The sequence below is a fragment of the Pieris napi genome, chromosome 15, assembly GCF_905475465.1.
Source record: "Pieris napi chromosome 15, ilPieNapi1.2, whole genome shotgun sequence".
NCBI lineage: Eukaryota > Metazoa > Arthropoda > Insecta > Lepidoptera > Pieridae > Pieris > Pieris napi.
In genome coordinates, this window is record NC_062248.1 from 11831859 (window position 1) to 11851898 (window position 20040).

Below are 20040 nucleotides of genomic sequence, written 5' to 3' on the forward strand. Positions count from 1 at the left end.
CTAATTAAAAATATGACTATAGACGAACTATTTTGCATCGGGGCTCGTAATTCCTTGACTTTATGTCACGTTTATGTTAAAAAATGTGATGTCTCATGTCAATTGTCATTTGTCATATTATGTGTTCAGTTGATATCAGTTGATTTTGATAAATTTTATTATTTCCTGGAATTAATATATGGAGTGTTTTCGGACATCTGATATTAGAACGCGGTACCGAAAAATTATATTATCATCCAGACTTCGAGTGCTTAGGTTTTGGTTATTAATAATGACAAGAATATAGTGTTTGAGATAATCATCGATTCACACCATAATCAGCTTTAAAACTTAACTATGGAAGATATTCATATACCGGTGGATGTTAATAAGGTAACAACTTTATAAACATATACGTATACGTAAGCTATTACCTTTGCAACCATCCCTCTAAAAAGTTTTTATTTAGTCTTCCGTGTTGCACCTCTGAAAAGAAAAAAAGAAAGGGTTATTTATGATAATATTGGATTTTTTTTTTAATATAATTTGTTTTTCCTACAGAGTTATAGTGATATGACAGTTGAAGAAAAACTGAGGTATGTTCAGACACTGGTTAAATTTGTAGCGGCTACTAATTTAATTATTTGATATTAATATTTGATAATTTTAGATATGACCATCAAAAGATGCATGAACTCCATAAAGGCCATGAATCAATGCATTCAACTATGATTCTTATATTCCTCTTCACCTTGATCATAGCTCAAATTGTTTTTGTACAGTGGAAGAAATGTCATTATAAGTCATATGCGGTAAGCCTAATTTCATTTAAATAAAAATTATATCTAAACATCAGTAGCTGTGTTGTTATTTTAATTGTGCATGGATTAATTACATTTCTCTTTTATGCCCCTAATAGATATTTAATTTATAAAACTATAATTGTGTTACAGCTCTTTACTATGGTGACAATGTGGTCAATGCCATTAATAATGAGTCTTAAGAACTCTTGGTTCCGTTTTGTAATAGTGTGGCTACTCTTTACATTTCTGACTGCTGTGGTTATAAGAAAGTCATCCCAAAAACCAATGTCACCTACCACTCCTAGGTAAGCTTTTGGTCTACAAATGCAAACAATTTATTTGGTACTTTTTAATATCTTAATCAGTTAATATTGTCTTTCACATCTTTAAAAAAAAATTGACATTAGTACTTTATTACAGTTAAAATCCAGTTCTAGTCATTCTGTTCTACTAACATATCCATCCATGTAACCACCAATTAATTTCACATTGAAACTGCTAGTCAAAATTATTATGTGAAATTTATCTATATTTTTAGGCTTTTAGACCAATTGAATTTGTAGGAAAATGGTCATGTGATACAGTGTGTAAGTTTATTATTATGGATGGAATAAGATACAGGTATAACTTATTCCACGTCATTAAATTGTCTCAAGACTACTCATAACTCATAAGCAAAGAAGACAGAGGGTGTAGGCCGAGTGAAAAACTCTTGGTACTCTTTAATATATAAAATCTTCATAACTCATGTGAGCGAATGCCATTATCATAACACATTGTTTAACATTAGTGGGTCACATCTGTGTTTTTGTATATAATATATTTGTATGTAAGTACAATAAATTTTTTCAGGTTAGTATACAAATGGTTTTACCTAATATATAAAGCAAGTGTAGCAGTTGGTTTATTTGGATATATCTCACTTATACTAACACTTATTGGTGTGAATGCACTATTTGGTCAAAAACCTAACCAATGGATGGATGTTTCACTACTTACATTGTTCTATGGGCTGTACTTTGGTGTACTGGGAAGAGATGTTGCAGAATATTGTTCAGAAAGAATGGCTGCTTCCATTGGGGTGAGTACTATAACATAATGTTTAATGAAAATCATTACTTTAAACTAAAAGTGTAGTGTAGTATCAAGACTCCATAAGAAACCTTAAACATTGTTATTGAAACAATATTGGGTCCGCATATCTAATTTAATAGAATATCTATTTAAATTTTTAGTTAAAAGTGCTTTTATAGAATTATATTACATCTGTGGTTTAAATGTTACCCAACCAAAGTCAACAGTAGTTTCAAGAGTCAACTGCGCTCAGCTCCTCCATATGTTGACCTCCACATCCATTGGTATTGATACAGTAAATAAATAAATTAAGCAACTTTATGAGTTTGATTGTACAGTATGAGGAAAACCTAATACAGCATATTGTACAACTTTATAACTTATGAATTATATTTTACGTAAGATCTGCCATAATGTGATATGTAATTAATAATCATTTAACTATTGATTCCTTAGCAATGCTATCATACAAATCTTGAGTTTAGTCCAGAAGTAGTATTAAAAAACAAATTTATAGGGCTTTCATGATGATTTTGATGAATTATAGTTCTACATTCTACAGAAAATATAGCAATAAAAATTTGTACCGAATACATCTAAGAAAATATTACCCTACATTCAATCTATCAACACAACAGTTTAAAACATGAAAATTGTGGATCCACAAACAGTTATAAATGAATCTATAGGAACTCATTACAACATGAAGTTATGCTCATCACAGCATTACGTCATTATATGTTGAAAAAGATTCATAAATTTTTATATTTAAACATAACTTTGTCAAGTTATGTTTGATATTGTCTAAAAATCATATTTTTCAGTACTACACGGCAGAAGGTATACCAACAAGGCAGTTGGACCAGAATGTGTGTGCAGTGTGTGGAAATAGGCTTCTAGTCAATATTAATGAAGAGGGAGTACTTGGTGGGTTAATAGACAGACATATCGTCATAGTCCTACAATAGTGACAAATAGTAAACTTAGTAAGCCATTTCAAAATAATAAAATCTTGTTAGTTTTTGTGATAACTATTTTAATTCATATTCTGTTATTATGAAAATTGGCATACAAGCAAACTAAAGGGTTTGTTTTGAAACAAAATAAAAATTTAAAAACATTAAATTACACAGTTTTCTAGAAATACATGTTTCTATGAAATCCGTCACTTTACCGATAGATTAATTTGAAATTTAAAACACATGTTTTTTTTTATTGTAGCCGTAATATTTACTTAATGTAGTATCCAAATATGATTAAAAGTGGATTTTGGATTTTTTTCAAATTCGACATTGTTCTACGATCATGACGATATTTTTTTTTTACTTATTCATGTAACAATGTGAGTTGAACCTTCTTTGCTTCTATACTATAGACAATAGCTATGCATGCCTTTGCAGGACGGTTTTGGCATTAGGCAAAAAATGCTGAACTGAGTTGAACCTATTAAGCTAATTAGTGTCAAGGCGTAATTTTTTTTTTTTTTAGAAAATACATACAAGTTACCGTGTGGGCACGTGTTTCACGAGTTTTGCATCCGGGGTTGGTGTATTGTGGGCAAGAAGGAGACCTGTCCCTATTGTAAGGAGAAGGTGGATCTCAAAACTATGTTCGCTAATCCGTATCCTTTTGAGTCTCTTACTTAGATAAAGTCCATGATGTCCATTACATTTTCTGTAATGGCCGAACAATAATTATAATTTATGTAAAAGACCGTACAAACTAGTGACCAACTCATTTAAGAAAACAGTGTAGAGAGAGCTATGTTTAACTTATTTAAATAATTACTAACTCTAATTAAGATTTTTTTTTTACTTTCAAAAACTTTATTAATCAATTTTGACGTTAAAATGAAAAATGTGTCGGAGCTGACTAGATTTCAGCATTGGCAGCATGTATCACAGTAAGTTCTCATGAGTATTATTGAACTTTGCCCCATCTTACAATTGCATATAAAAGTTGCGCCGTATGCAAAATATTTGCTATGACCCAATAATAAAAGTGTATACTGGGAGTCGCTACATGATAAGTTTTATCAGTTCGCCTGTAGGTTTCTCTATCAATGAATAAATTTCCTTAATAACAGTTCAGCTGGGATCGTCCCCACATCCTCTACGCTCAGATGTTAGACTGGATTAGGTGGCTGGTTGCCTGGCAACCACTCGTATTATTTGTAGTCCAGGGAATTAATTGGTTATTTGGCCTTGAATAACATAATATACCGTGGGATCTTAGACTTTATGCAGTGTACATGCCTCTTAAGTATTAAAACGTTTTTTATCTATGATTATGAGGTAAGTTTTTTTTTCTTGTCATATTATTTTAGATTGGCTAATGTTGCCATGAAAAATAATTGTCACCTTAACTCAAGTGTTATTTAATAAATTTATTTAATGAGGTAATTGTAAAAGTACATTAATATTAAGTATATGAAAAGTGAAGCTAGTGTTGTGTGAATTTAAATTATGTACCTAAATATATAAGTAATTTTTTTTTACATAATATGTATAAAATTTATTAAGCTGTTTTAATAAAAACTATAATTTGTTTTGAAATATTGTTTTCTTTTAATGTTACGTATAGCCTTAATATTTTTATGAACAAGTTAATATACTAAGTATAATATAATATTTTCTTTAGTTTAAAATTTCTCTAATTGTATGGGCTTTAGTAGACCATACCTGTACAAAGTTGCCTAAAGCTCGAGGAGTTTTTAAATACAGTGTATACTCTATATAACGACACTCAAGAGACTGCATATTTTGACGTTACAAAGAGTTGTCGTTAAATAGAACTTAAAAATCTGTGTTAGAAAAAGAAAAAGTTTATTTCAGATGATTTATAGTGTTAGTAATTACATAAAAAACAAAAATTATTTGAACGCTATTGCGCAAGTAAGCTGTTATTTTCGCCAGACGTCTTTTGCTGCACCAGAAATTATGTTGTATTTTTTTACTTGAAACAAAAATAAAAAGCGATTCTATTTTGATTCAACTTGAAAGTCAAGTAGAACCGTACTAAAGCAAGTAGCGTTTACATGTTTCAACTAAAGGACTATCCTAAAGCACTCTCCTAAACACTAAGATAATGTAAATCGGCCTTTAGATGACGTTGACTGCGTTTGTCACCTTTATGACCTTTATGACCTTTGACCTTAATGCGGGCGGAAGGAGACGCGCGGGGGAAATGATGAATTTTGCTAGCTTACGCGCTCTTAATAAATGAAATTTTTATTTTAATAATTACTGTCGCGTTTATTCCAATAATAAATAAAATCACTGTACAAATGTTTAGTGAGATACGATAAGCATATTAAGAAAAACATACTTTTGCGTAAGCGATATTGGGAAAACCTACCTATACCTTAATATATTATATAGCTAAAGCATTTTGGTGTATAGTCCCAACAATTGGATTATTTTTCATGTCGTATTCTATGTATGCGTATTTCTAATATATTTTCCAGAAAAGCGACTGTATACGGCTATGAATTAAAACCTCGTTTTATTGGGTTTATAAAAAGTGCATCTCGTTCGATTTTTCGAATCGATGCCAACCGTGAAGTATTCAAATTTTTGCAAAATGTACAAATTTCCGTTTCAAAATCAACAATGTAACTAAATTTAAATCAAAACAAGAATATTTAATATAAAATTTTGTGTGTTTTTGCGCAATACATTTTAATTTACACGAAATGATGAGTTTTACATCCAGAATTTGTTCCAATCCGTTTAGAAATTTAAACCAAGGAATCTGTTCAATTGGATTTAATAATTTTGGTAAGATTTTCAATGAAATAAATCAGTGGCGCTTCAACCTTTTTAGGTCTGGGCCTAAGATTTCCGTATATGTTTCATGATCAATCTAATAGACTAGTAGGTATTTAGCCTCCTGTGCCTGACACACGCCGTCGAGTTTTTTGGTCTTAGGCAAGCCGGTTTCCTCACGATGTTTTCCTTCACCGTTCGAGCGACTGTAAATCCGTTCAGAAAGTCTATTAAAGCCATTAGGCCAACACTGCTCACTGCACTGCAAGCTATCGTAATTATTATTAATGTCCGAAAGTTAGGAGTTGTTTCCCTGAAATATCAGAATTGATCTTGGTGGGAAGTGAAACCATACATACACACGCCTGCTTTTCATTACATACGAGTCAACAAAGGATCATAAATTTAGAAGTTAATGGGTAAAAATAGTTTTGAATGTTATACTATTAAAAATGTCCAGGTACTTTACGGAGTTATTCTAAAGACAAGGGACAATGTTGCAAGGATGTTGCTCAGACTGAGGGTAGACGCGTGGAACCTTGGCCGAAGTCAGACCCACCGCCTCCTAACTGGCAAGGATGCTGTCCTAGAGAACCGCAGCCTCCAAACTATGACCCCTATAGGATAAAAGTTCCTGACGTGGTCGTGCCGCCTCTACCCGCAAGCAACGCCAAGGTAACTTTTCTTTTACCGAGACAAGTTATTATTATTCCAAGGAGAATTTGCTTGGTCGTATCCAGAGGCAATTTCTTTGATACTATATTATGCTCAGTCAAAGGTATCCTCTGAATACGATCAACGTTCCTTGGCCAATTCCAAGTGACATTCCAACCGAGTGCGTTAGACGAAATCAGAGCCTGTATCGCGACGTGATGTTAATCTAATGAAAACCAGTTTGTACTTTGTTCATCAGTGGACTGGAGTGATGTGGACGACCCAGCGAGATCCGCAGCATGGCGAGAATGTAACTGAGCAACAGTACCAAACGGGCTTCCAGCAACACACTCATCACCAGCAACACGAGCAAAACGAGCAACAGCCAATGGAAGCTAAAGAAGAGGAAGAGAGTGGAGGTTTTTTCGGCTACCTCAAAAACCTCTTTGGGAGAGGCAGAAAGGGAAAAGGCGAGGGAGAAATGTCCATGACTGGCGAACAAAATATCCATTGGTGTTATGCCCACTAACCGATCAATCGGTAAGAAGATATATTAATAGAGAAAGTGTAGTTTATGAAGATTTCGTCCAACGCACTATTACCCGTAGCCATAACTGTTATCATAACGTGACATTTTTCAACAGGAGTTCCAATCAGGCGAGATGTTGAAACCTGATAATGCATTTGGGAGTGGACTCAAAGATTTATTCTTCGATTCTCCCATAGTCCATCCCAACTATTGGAAGGAAAAGCCTAATAAGAAGTTAGTCAATACCATCGAGAAGCAGGAGATGCCGAAACTCGGTTACCATGGCAAGGACAAATACAAATATGCATTTCATGAACCCTGGAAACCACTTGATAGAATCGGTCTGCTGGAGAAAGCGGAGAGAGGAGAGACCGGCCAATCCGACGTAGCTGATATTCCCAAACAAATTGCTTCCTGAACGGGCTCTGATCTAACAAACAAATTGATTGAAATGTCTCTTGGATTTCAAAAATAAAAACTTATTGATAACTACTTTTATTATTAGCACTACTTCTAAACAAAATACACTAGGACCTAACTGTATATTATTTATCAAGGAACCACTTACATTTTCTTGATAGCTATATTATAACTGTTATTGCACAGTATAATCTGGCGAGTTATATATAGTTATATATGTGCTAGTGACGAAAATTTCAAATATGAGTGACCATCTTTGGTTTGCAAATGTGTGCCTACGTAGTTTGTCCTGCATAGCATAGTGAGTATGTTGGTTTATAAAGCCGATGCTGGAGTGCGCGCGAACAAAAGGCCCATGCTCTGTGCGACCGGTGCCTGATCCTCCTCCTTGCCCACCACCACCGCCGCCACCCTTCCCCTGGATCTATGTTTGGATTGTAGGCTCTTTCCTTAGCATCATGGGTATCGTGAGTATCAAGTTTCTTAAAATTTACGAACATTTGTTAGCTGCCCCCGCGAACTTCGTTTCTCCTTAATGCCTACCTTTTTAGTACATACCAACATGGAACATTTTGCTATGCTACACCCAGAGACTGTTCGATTTTCTGGAATGAAAACTTTTTAGGTTTTTCTGTGATTTTTCTCTATATAACCCTCAGAGATCAAGTTCTTAACTAACAAATAAATATAGGGGTTAATCGTAGAGGGTAGATGAAAATGAAGGGTTGTATAAATAAATAAATGCAAATAAAAAAATTCTAAAAAGTAAAATATTTTTTTGGAGTGGACACTCCTTATCACTTAGGGGTTTGAAAGCTAGATAGTAGCCGATTCTCCGACTTACTGAATATGCATAAAAAAATTCAAAAGAATCGGTCGAGCCGTTTTGGAGGAGTATGGGAACGAAAGTTGTGACATGAGAATTTTAAATATTAGATTTATAAATATAGATCTAGTTTTTATTATTAATATCTTATCTTAATATATATAAATTACGTGTCACGTTGTTTGTCCGCTATGGACTCCTAAACTACCCAACCGATATCAATGAAATTTGCACACCGTGTGTAGTTTGATCCAACTTAAAAGATAGGATAGCTTACATCTCAATTTATACCCGCAATGTAATTTTATTGCAAATTATTTGTTTATTATTAGACAGAATTCTAACAGATGGCGCTGTGTTGAAAGTACCAACGTTTCACATAAGCTACAATTTAATGGCATAACCACCAAAAAAGCATGGTGGATTGGTGTTCTCCTGCCTTTTCTCTTGAATAGTTTACTACTATGTAATATAACAAAAATCTTAGCCACAGCAACGCTTGGCCGAGTCTACTAGTACAAATATATATTGAATTGTTTGATTGACGTCTAAACGATATGTTTACAGCTTTACAAAATTTATTTATGGCGACTGGAGAAAGAGAAACTTGGTGAAAGTGTACCCATATGTAAGTATTAATGTACACAATTAATATATCATAAGATGAAACTATATTATTTGTAACTGTAATTAAATCATGTAAATGTAATACTAGATTCAATTATAGTATTCAAGTATAATCTGCTAATAGCACAAAAAGATACTTAAGAAATTGTCAACGTTCTTTATATGTACTTTCATGATATTTATTTTATTACTAGGTTGTGTTATGATTCCTGTTACGTTTCAGGGCGGCCTCGTCGGAAAATTAAGCGGCCCTTCCACTGCAAAGATCTTCCGGCTTGCGTGCAGTATTTGATTATAGGCGCTGGGGCTGCTGGCTGGGCAGCTTCCAAGTCTATAATCGAACACGACGAAACTGCTAAGGTAAACTTACGTACAGAACGCCTGTTGCTACTATTTGTGGCGTCATTTGTTTCATGAGAACACGAATCTTGTAAATTAAAAAAGTGTTACTCCAGAAATCGTAGTTATTATCGATTTAAATACTAAAATGGAAATATACAAAATATTTAACAATTTTCTTAATAAACTAGCTCTGCGGTCATATATATAATCGGTTACCGCCCTTTTGTAGACATTGGTATAACTACATGACCATATATCATTTTGTTAAAAAAAATAATCTTCGAATGGTACATTTCAAATATTGGGCGTTTTCTAACGCACTTTTTGCCGCGCACCACCACTATGTGGAACCAGCTGCCCACTGAAGTATTTCCGAACCAATTCGACTTAGGGTCCTTCAAGAAAAGATCGCACCAATTTTTGGAAGGCCGGCAACGCACTAGCTTTCTGGCAGCGTGAGTGTCCATGGGCGGCTAGCGGCGGTATATCACTTTTCAATCGTTTAACAGATATTCATGATATCCAAAGAGGACTGCGTGCCATACGATCGACCTCCCATGTCGAAGCACATGTGGTGGAACGCGGAACCACCCGATATCTTGACCCTCAACTATGTGGAGCTGGGCAAAAGACACACGTAAGTATTATTTTTCTTGCCTAAAACGTAATAGCGAAATTAACCAAGCCTCGTTTTAGACTGGAAATAATTTAAAAATCTATACAAGTTTTCGCGGGGATTATGTCATAAGTATAATTATTATGTATGTTGTATGTAGCTTTTTAAATACAAATTAAAAATAAGAGCTGAACGTAGAGAGGTGAAAATTAAGGGTTGTATGATGTATCCTTAAAAAAAAAATTGGGGTTGGACACCCCTTATCACTTGGGGGTTTGAAAGATAGTAGCCGATTCTCAGACTTACTGAATATGCATAAAAACATTCATAAGAATCGGTCGAGCCGTTTTGGAGGCTCGAATATTGTGACACGAGAATTTTATATATTAGATAAATATGTATATTGAACAATACTGTGCAGTAACTCTTTGTACACATACAAAATTACAAAATTTGAAGAGAGTGAAACCAACGGAATATATAAAAACTGCTTACAATTTTGAGAAGTTTTTCTTCGCATTATTTTGTATTTATTACGAAATCGTAAATCCTGAATTAGTTTCAATTGCATCAAATGAACCTTAGGGGCCTCATAGCCTAGCGGTCTTATTAAGTGGCTAGGTGAGGGGTACCGGGTTCGATTCCCGGTTCGAGGGCAAGTTTTAATTTAATTTAAATTTGTTCTCGGCCTTTGGGAGGGTTGTGCGGTACCGGGCGAGTGCTTAAACCGTACATGGAGGACACGGTCGAATTTCTAAAGACAAGCACGAATTATAAAAAATCCTATACTTGACTTTGAAAAAAAAAAAAACAAAAAAAATGAACCTTATTTGTCTCTTCAGGATTAGTAATATTTTTTTAAACCGGCAGGATGTACCTTGCCCAGTGCCTCGATTTCTTGGACCCTATAAAATTTTACCGCAAGAAGAAGGGTCCAGCTATTTCCATAGCTACAGGCTGGTGTGTATTGCGAGTGGACGCGGATGACCACGTGGCCTATGTCAAGACGCTGTGCGGGGAACAGCCTATATACTACGAGCGTTGTTTGATTGCTCCAGGTTGGTAGTAATAGTAGTGTTTCTATAGTAAAGTAAAGTAAAAAAAAATATTTAATTATATAGGTAATTCAATGTACATTTATGAACGTCAAAAAAAAAATAATAATATATGAAATGCTTCTAATTTTACATTTACTGTCTGTTCTCAAATCAAAGGCGTAGAAAGGAAGAGAAGAACCGGCAATAAACTCTCCGCTACTCTTTTAATCGCCTAGTTTTTTGTTTTACATAACGTTTGTAAGGAGCTGCAACTTTTACACCATGTTCCACATGACATCTTAAGTAATAATAATAAATTAAAAAAAAAACAAAGACTTGTCCTCTATCAGCAGGAGGCATGGTGAAATAGGTGCACGCACTTACATTCTCGTGGGAACAACACGCAAACACATAGTCGAAATAACTAACATCACACGAATTCAAATATGACCCGTTCAGCACAAGTAGCACCCGTTCACGAGTATGACGCATGGCCAGCCATCGTCCCCTCGCCATATTTTAGGGAGAGAGACAACCCGACGCATGGACCCCGCCTCAATATTATACTATACTTGTTTTATTCCATATTAACGCCTAAGTTACGGCTAAACTGCTTTTGAATGAATTTTTATTCTATATCCATTGATATACAAAAAACCCAAGATGCACAGTCTCGAATAAAAGTAACGCTCGAAAGTGTCCCGAAACACTATTTCTGTCCCTTTCTATAACAGTATGTCTATAACAGTATATGTTACAAGCATATATTATTGCAAAATCAACCTTACGCGAATTGTTTAAAGTTGTTATTACAACGCAGTGTATACGTACTTAAAGCAATAAAATTTTACGACCGACCGGGGTCGGTAGGACAAGGTATTGAGTGGAGTCGAACATGACTTTTTTATTTACAACTATTTAACATAATTTTAAATTTATCCGACATTTTCGTGCTTTACAGCGTGCGTGGTCACGGTGACTGAAGACAAAAGCTGTTGTATGTTAAATAGTTGTAAATTTATAATAATACATAACTTTAATCCGGTTAAAAAGTTTTTTCTATAAATTAAAAAAAAATGATAAATTGGCTACCTCCTGACCTACACTTTATATAGCGTAAATATATTTGTCAAAAACTACACACAAAAAAGTTCAAAAGTACCTACATAAATTTATTTATAAAAAAAAAAACACAAATACATAACATCGACTCCACTTATTAGACACGAAACTATTTGAAATGAGCGCACAATTTAGAATGTTGCGTTCATTTTTTGAGGACGTTTTTTAGGCGTTGAGTGTGCATCTTGGGTTTTTTGTATATCAATGTCTATATCACCTTATTACGAAATGGAAGTTTAGACTATATCTGCTTTATATTTTGGATACCAGTTTCCAATAGAAACCTCTACTACTGCCATCATGGGTTTACAGTCTATCGTAGGTATACCATCATCATCAACAGCCGGTAGTAATAACTTGCTAAAAAATTCTACTAAAAAGTCATAATCCTAAATCATCCCTGAGGTCATAGGTTCAATCCCCGGTTGTGCACCAATGGAGTTTTTTTCTATGTGCGCATTTAAACTAGCTCGTACGGAAAAGGAAAACATCGTGAGGAAACCGGCATGTCTTAGCCCAAAAAGTCGACGTCGTGTGTCAGGCACAGGAGGCTGATCACCTACTTGCCTATTAGATTGACAAATGATCATGAAACAGAAATCTGAGGCCCAGACCTAAAGAGGTTGTAGCGCCAGTGATTTATTTAACTTATTTTTAATCTTACTAGTGATTCCCTTATCGAAATGCATTGTTATTTTTGGATTGTTTTCAGGTTCGAAACCCCGGAATTTATCAATATTCAAAAACGCACCGAAGTCAATTCGCGATCGCGTGTGTACTCTTCGCACTATACGGGATTTGGAGATCGCCTACCGCAAAGTGAAGAAATCCAAACATGTTACCATCATCGGCGCTGGGCCCCTCGGATGTGAATTGGCCTGGCATTTGGGAAGAATGAGTAATCCTCTATTGTCTTTTATTTACCACATTTTAGTCAAATTATTTCTTATGCAGAAACCCAAAATATAAAAATATTATACATGAGTAAAAAACGCGTATATGTACACGCGTTAAAAGTTATATTTCTTAGGCATAACAAGATAAAAATATTTTTAAAAATTTTATTCTGCGTTCGTAGAAAAACGACACTAACAATAGAAAAAAGGTATTTAATACATTGAATGTTTTATTATAACGCATTATTACATAATTAAAGAAATTGAAATTTTTTATTCTCGCGAGTTGCATTATACATATTAATATTTACTATTTAATTCATTGGTTGGAGTTCAGTAGACATTTGAGTTACAAGAGGCTTATGATAAAAATATTCTTGTAGAAACATTGTCTAAATATCGTACAAATATAGCATCAATAGTTGTAAAAAAACCAACTATTATAATTTTTTTTTTAAAGACAATTCACACCAATTGACCTAGTCCCATGCTAAGCTGGTGAAGCTTGTGTTATGGGTACTAGGCAACGGATATACATACATATTATAGATAGATAGACATATAAATACATATTTGAACACCCAAGACCTAAGCACAACACCAAATGCTCATCACATCGATGTTCGTCTCAGCCGGGGATCGAACCCGGGACCCATGGATACGCAGTCAGGGGTACTAACCACTAGACCAATGAGTCGTCAATTAATTAAAATAAACAAAATACATGTGTAAAATTATAACTTTTTTCCAGATAAGGTAGTTGAACGCCCAGAACACGAAGACCCGATTCAGTTCGTGCATATCTACAAGGACCGGGGTATTTTGGGCGGCATCATACCGGAGTATTTGGGTGAGTGGGCGGCTGAGAAGATTCGCGCTGAGGGGGTCACTTGTATGAGGCAGAGTGAGTATCTATGGATTGTCCTTTTGTGTTTAAGGTTAATGGAGTAGCTCCTGACGTGGCAATCGTAGTTGGAACTGGTCTGAAACAATCAATTATTGGCAGTTGTTTCTTCATCGGACGTCACCTCGACGTTCGTCGTTCCACAACTGAGCTAAAGCAGTTTTTGGGCACCACCACTATGTGGAACCAGCTGCCCACTGAAGTATTTCCGAACCAATTCGACTTAGGGTCCTTTAAGAAAACAGCTCAAAGAGCGTACCAATTCTTAAAAGGCCGGCAACGCACAGTATTCTGGCAATGTCCATCATACAATTTATTTTACGAGTATATATTTTTTTGTATAAGTAGGTAATAATTGTTAACTGTGTTTTATGTTTAAATGTAATACACATTGACCGTTTTTGGACGTTGTATATATTTTATAATAAGTAGCAGTAGGAGTACTGATAAGCAAATAAATAAATATATAAGATAATAATAACATTTCAGCTCAAGTGTATGACGCCTTCGAGACTCCTGACGGCCGCTTGGAGCTGACGCTGTCCAATGGATCGTCCATAATTACTGACTATGTAAGTTTTAGTATGTTTCGTGGTCATTTGTCAATCGAATAGGCAGGTAGGTGATCAGTATTCTGTGCCTAAAGGCCGATTTACATTATCTTAGTGTTTAGGAGAGTGCTTTAGTACAACTTGAAAGGCAAGTTCTTTAGCGTAGCGTTTACTAAAGCAAGTAGCGTTTACATGTTTCAACTAAAGTACTATCCTAAAGCACTCTCCTAAACACTAATGATAATGTAAATCGGCCATAACAGACGCCGTCTACTTTTTGGGTCTAAGGTAAGCCGGTTTCCTCACTATGTTTGCCTTCACAGTTCGAGCGAATGTTAAATGCGCACATAGAAAGAAAGTCCATTGGTGTACAGCCGGGGATCGAACCTACGAATTCACGGATGAGAGTCGCACGCTGAAGCTACTAGGCCAACACTGCTCTAACGATCCGTAAATGAAAAATTATAAGTTAGTAATGAAAAATGATTCTTCCTTGATTGTTATTTTTTCCCTTAAGGTGTTTGTAGCGGTGGGTGCGGATCCACGTGTGGAGATAGCGAAGCATTCATACCTGGAGACGGATTCCGTAAATGGCGGATTTCTTGTCAACACTGAACTGGAGGCTAGGACCCACCTTTATGTGGTTAGACTTTCGTTTACAAAAACATCGTAAAATTACATTTTTTACAAGAAATAAAATAATTATACCCAAATATGTAGGATATTTCGTCACTGTAGTGTAGAATGATAACCTTGCATGTTAAAATACCCATCTATTTTTCATTCTCTTGTCATTTAACTGGTATAATCTCGAAGTATTATTAACATAAAAAGTCCTTTTTACCTTCCAAAACTATGGACAAAAGTATATAATAATATTGTAACGAACATTGGCGAAATGATTTTTTTTTTCGATTTTCGAGGTTATCATTCTACAGTGACTATTTGACTAGTTAAATATTATTATGATAGTATTATATAACCAAGTGGTCAATGCTTCTTTGCATTTAGGTGTTCGGTTTTGGGAACAAAGCATTATTAGTTTTAAAGCATTTTGAAGTAAGGGGGCGTCCATAAATTACGTGAGGTGTTTAAGGGGGAGGGGGTCGAGTCAAGTCTCATTTAATCTTACGTTGAAGAGGGGTCTCACAAATATCACGCAATTTTTTTTTCTGATTGAAAAAAAAAATTAGGCAAACGGTAGACCCTAAAGGCCATCTCTACAACTTCCCACTAACTCCATACCTAAACGCTCAACATTTCGCTTATTTTGTTTTTGAGCTCTTCGAGCTCAGAGATAGCATCTTTATGCTTTTGAGCTCTTCGAGCTTAGGCGGTTGGTGGCTCTCGATATAGATAACTCTCGAAGGAATCAATCGTTTTAGATGGGATTGGTGGCAATCAACGTGGTTTGGTGACAGAAAATTAAAAAAAAAACACCTCACGTAATTTATGGACGCCCCCTTATGTACAAAATAATTTTACTTTGTCCAAAAATTTCTCAGAAACGAAGTCGTATCGAAATTATTTAAAAGAGGTATATTCCAACTAAGGGGTCAGTTCATCTTGGTAAATAATGGAAAACGTGTTCCATTTACCCCATATGAGTTCAATACAGGCGGGAGACGCAGCCAGCATCTACTCCCAGTGGAAGGACACGAGAATCCGCATGGAGCACTACGGGCCGGCAGCCGAGCAGGGCTACATTGCAGGCAGTAACATGACGGGCTATTGGACTCCTTGCAACATGGAGCCCTACTTCAAGGTGTCGTTAGAGGGCGCTTTGGTAATGGAGGTGAGTTTTGATATCGAAAAACAATATGTATTAATCAAGCTCATAGTAAACAATGTTTTTAAATTTCTTAACATGTCAAAGGTCGCTTTTACGAAGGAGTTTTTATTATTCTTCTTATAGATACTTTTTTTTGTAGCTTATTCATAATTTAGGCTCCATCGATACGTTTCGTCAAATCGAACCAACAAGAAATAATTCCCTCATTACACAAAAAAAAATTCTGCCTCGTAATTAGCTACTACTTATATATGTATATATTAATTATTATTACTTATAAACAGTTAACCTTTTGATTGGCATTGAAATTTTTGTTTATACATATTTTTATTTATTTTATTTTAGTTACGTGTTATGTTGAATTTTTTTTGTTAATTCTTTATGCACTTCTTGTACTTTACCCTCTGTATGTGTTTCTTTTTTATTGTTTCATATTAGGGTTGCCTGGAAGAAATCGTTTGTTAGCGATAAGGCCGCCCGTTGCCTTATAACTTATGTAACCTGCTTTTTAATTTGTATGTTTTTGTATAAGTTAATAAATAAAAAAAACAGTAAAGAGAGTCAAGGAACAATTGTTATCCCAGGTGGTAGGCGAAGTGGGAGCGTGTATGCCGACAGTGGGCTTGTTCAAGCCTTGCAGCGATGAAGCCAAGCCCCAAGTGCAAGCCGTGGCCGACAATTCTGGCGGCGGAGACCGACCCTGCTATAAGAAGTATGAAATTATTCCTAATAGTACAGCCGAATTTACATTACGAAACTAGTGGCTCGGAATTAGTTTTATGACATAAATTTCATCAACAATTTCACGTGTAAATTTACAGTTTCTTAATGCATGCATCGGTTTCGCGACACTGGATAAATTTCGTGTCATGCGCATATTTTTTGTAAAACTAATGTCACGCAACTACTTTCACGATGAAAACGCGACACGAAACTAGTGTCGCGAAAGCATTTGCACAGGGCAGACGTGTGTGTTTGAATGCATCGTGCAGCTAAATGACCGCCAAAATGGCAAACCAACGTTGGTCAGTTGATAAAAATATAAAATTCATTAACGAATACCAGCGTAACGAGTGTCTTTGGGATCCAAAACAAAAATGAAGCTTTGATGTTGACAGAGCCATGTCGTTGGTGATACTGTTGATTTCACGACACTATTATTTTTTGTTAAAGTAGTTTCACACGTGCTGCAACTATTTTCATGAAACTCATTCCAACATGCATAACACTAGTTTCGTAATGTAAATTCGGCTTAAGAGATCCCGCTGCAGGATTGGTGTGCTCATCGACTTTTTGTTTAAAACCAAATTTTTATGTTTATTTATAATTAAGAGAATATATATTTACTAGGGTGCCTATCAAAATTTGGCTGCCATTATTTTTAATTAAATTATTTTTAACTGATTTTTGGTAAAAAATTTCGTTTATTTATTTTTTAAATAAAATAACGTCTACATCACGGTAATTATTAAAAATAATGGCGGCCAAATTTTGATAGGCACCCTAGTAAATATGTATTCTCTTAATTATTAATAAACATAAAAATTTGGTTTTAAACAAAAAGTCGATGAGCACACCAATCCTGCAGCGGGATCTTAGACCATAAGAAAAAATAAATTATACATATTATTATATAGTATGTATGTAGATATATTATTTTCAAGGACCTCTTAAAGAGGTCTCCTCCAATTGGCTCCATCTCTCTCTGTATTGAGCATTTTTCCACCAACTTCCTTAAGCTCATCATTGTATAGAAATAAACGGATCGAAGGGCTAAAATTCGGCAGTGAGTCATCGTATCAGGCCCATAAAAAATAATCAACAGATAAAAGGGTTTACGGTCAAGACTTATTAAGTAATTTAATTATAACCTAATTTACTAATAAGGTATAAAGGGATGATTTTAAAGCATGGTCCATTTGATTTAAATATTGAACATTTCAGTACTTTCTAGCTATTTATGAATGTTGATATTCTTCAATGTAGATAAATGTTTACAACATTCATTTACTTTTAGATCTGACCAATACCAGAACAGATATAAGCGTGGTCTGCTGTACTATCTTCGAGATGAATATATAGTTGGCATTGTGTTCTGGAATATGCCGCCATTGGAGGAACGGAAAGACATTGCCACGGAGGTAGAACCTAGATTATATATCTTGCTTTGTTTATTCGGAATGTTACACAAGTTAATACAGATAAAGGCAAAATAGTATCAGTATCTTTACAGCGATAACAACAAGGCAAAAATGATTATTTATAATATTTAGTAACTTATCAGATTCACTAGAGATATGAAAATTTTTGTACTCTCTAAAAGTTTTTATACCGAGATTATGGAACTCGTCCTACTGAGCTGTTTCATATTCCTTATCTTGATTCAAACTATGCTTGAAATAATACACTTATACCCGTACTCTTATTATATAAATCTACTAGCTGACCCGGCAAACGTTGTTTAGCTATGTGTATTATTTCTAGGAAACATTTTTTTGTTCAATAAACATAACTATCTACTATCATAAAAAAGAGGTTGATCGTAGAGGGGTGAATATTAAGGGTTGTATGTATTTCTTTATGCCACATAATATTTTTTAGTTTGGGGTGGACACCCTTTGTCATTTAGGGGTTTGAAAGATAGATAGTAGCCGATTCTCAGACTTATTGATAATGCAAAAAAATGTCATATGAATCGGTCGAGCCGTTACGGAGGAGTATGGGAACGAACATTGTGACACGAGAATTTTATAGAAATCTACTTGTAAAATAAGGAGCCCGCGAGCCTCGACTCGATATTTTCTCCAAAAGCGTCTTTGAAAATATAAGCAAATAGTTTTTTTAAGATCACATTAAAACGAACACACGCACTTACACCCCCTAACACATTCCTACAGACACCTCAATCAATAAATTATTAGTATTTATATATTTATTATTTTATATATTGTCTTAGTACATAATGTTTTTCGTATATATAGTTTTGACTATATTTTTAATTTAAAAATTGTAAATTTATCTGTTTAATAAATAAAATACCTGATACCTTTACAAGGTGTTGGTCTCAAGTTATCATTAATGTACCACTGAACTTTAAATGCGATTCAATTATTTAAAATACTTACAATTAAAGGTTCCTACAGACGTATATTCGCACATTTACTAATTATCTGCCCTGTTGGAGTTAGTAAAGTTTGTTTTAAGTATTTTTATATATGTAATATTGTAATGAATGTCTTCAGTAGACACACAAATTGTGAATTTATTATAAAAAAACTTACAGATACTCAGAGCTCGTCCAACATACAAAGAAATTAACAAGATCTCCGAATTGTTAGGCTTCCCCGAGACAGAGTGCGACTACAAACCAGAAGAACAACTGCGCGTTAGCGCACCGTGCATAAAGAAGTTAGTATCATTTGAAAGTTACAAAATCTTCTGGCATTTATGTAATATTATTCGACTATTTTAACAATCCCACCAGCGATTGACACCTGAACCTTGGAAATATTCTTAAATACATTGAACCGAATAGGTGGCAAATGCTTCCTTATTTGGATATTATTGCCCCCCCCCCCCCCAGGTAACGGTTTATTGTACCCAAGTACAGTACTCTGTACCCAAGTATAGTAAAACGTTTCGTGACCACCTAGTGACTCTTTATGCCAAATAATTACCATTATGTGGTGTAAAGTACTAAAAAGACTAAAATAATATTAACAATAACGAGTAATTCAATCCACGCCCCGCATCGAACGTTTCATAAAAGCAACCCCCCAAATTCGTTACGTACTTAATACTTAAACGCTAATACTAACAGAATTTGTCAAAGGCGACTTTAAAAATTAATAAAAATGTGTTCAATTTCAGTATTATACATACAATTATTAAGTTTAAAAATAGGGATTTTTAGCCTATACAGGTGTGTTGCATACTATAAAAATAAGTAATTTTCTCTTTTTTTGCAGCCGGCGTGAATTCTGAATCCATCGAAAACGAAACATAAATTGAATTGTTATTGTTCTTACAAAATAAGAAATCAACATAACTTATTAAACTTTATATTTATGAAATCTTTTTTTAAATAATAAATAACAATAT

The 20040-nt window shown here is 34.6% G+C and overlaps 2 protein-coding genes across 3 annotated transcripts; both read left to right on the plus strand.

Annotated features, from left to right (window-relative positions):
- The first annotated feature begins 104 nt into the window (after window positions 1–104).
- Window positions 105–4411, plus strand: LOC125056737 (RING finger protein 121). The gene is made up of 8 exons (XM_047660012.1): window positions 105–372; window positions 541–575; window positions 650–791; window positions 933–1087; window positions 1635–1863; window positions 2681–2783; window positions 3345–3477; window positions 3948–4411. The coding sequence occupies exons 1-8, from the start codon at window positions 337–339 to the stop codon at window positions 4066–4068; spliced, it is 954 nt and encodes a 317-aa protein (XP_047515968.1). The 5' UTR covers window positions 105–336; the 3' UTR covers window positions 4069–4411.
- Window positions 4412–5275: 864 nt separating this feature from the next.
- LOC125056395 (apoptosis-inducing factor 1, mitochondrial-like) lies at window positions 5276–20012 on the plus strand. Of its 2 annotated transcripts, XM_047659456.1 has the most exons (16): window positions 5279–5635; window positions 6084–6298; window positions 7550–7693; window positions 8620–8680; window positions 8903–9039; window positions 9531–9658; window positions 10508–10695; window positions 12509–12694; window positions 13444–13596; window positions 14086–14168; window positions 14665–14790; window positions 15766–15942; window positions 16524–16651; window positions 17957–18080; window positions 19223–19347; window positions 19908–20012. In XM_047659456.1, exons 1-16 carry the CDS (start codon window positions 5551–5553, stop codon window positions 19921–19923), a joined length of 2076 nt encoding a protein of 691 aa, XP_047515412.1. In that variant the 5' UTR covers window positions 5279–5550; the 3' UTR covers window positions 19924–20012. The 2 variants fall into 2 exon arrangements, with proteins under 2 accessions (XP_047515411.1, XP_047515412.1); XM_047659455.1 differs by lacking the exon at window positions 19908–20012 and having other exon boundaries at window positions 5276–5635; window positions 19223–19457.
- The last annotated feature ends 28 nt before the right edge of the window (window positions 20013–20040 follow it).

Excerpts from the sequence above, each read along its gene's own strand:
- LOC125056737 (XM_047660012.1), top strand. The coding sequence starts at position 337 with ATGGAAGATATTCATATACCGGTGGATGTTAATAAG. Across the intron at positions 373-540 it reads TACCGGTGGATGTTAATAAG|AGTTATAGTGATATGACAGT; the intron begins GTAACAACTTTA and ends TTTTTCCTACAG. Across the intron at positions 2,784-3,344 it reads TAATGAAGAGGGAGTACTTG|AAAATACATACAAGTTACCG; the intron begins GTGGGTTAATAG and ends TTTTTTTTTTAG.
- LOC125056395 (XM_047659455.1), top strand. The coding sequence starts at position 5,551 with ATGATGAGTTTTACATCCAGAATTTGTTCCAATCCGTTTAGAAATTTA. Across the intron at positions 14,791-15,765 it reads CTAGGACCCACCTTTATGTG|GCGGGAGACGCAGCCAGCAT; the intron begins GTTAGACTTTCG and ends AGTTCAATACAG. Across the intron at positions 15,943-16,523 it reads AGGGCGCTTTGGTAATGGAG|GTGGTAGGCGAAGTGGGAGC; the intron begins GTGAGTTTTGAT and ends TTGTTATCCCAG.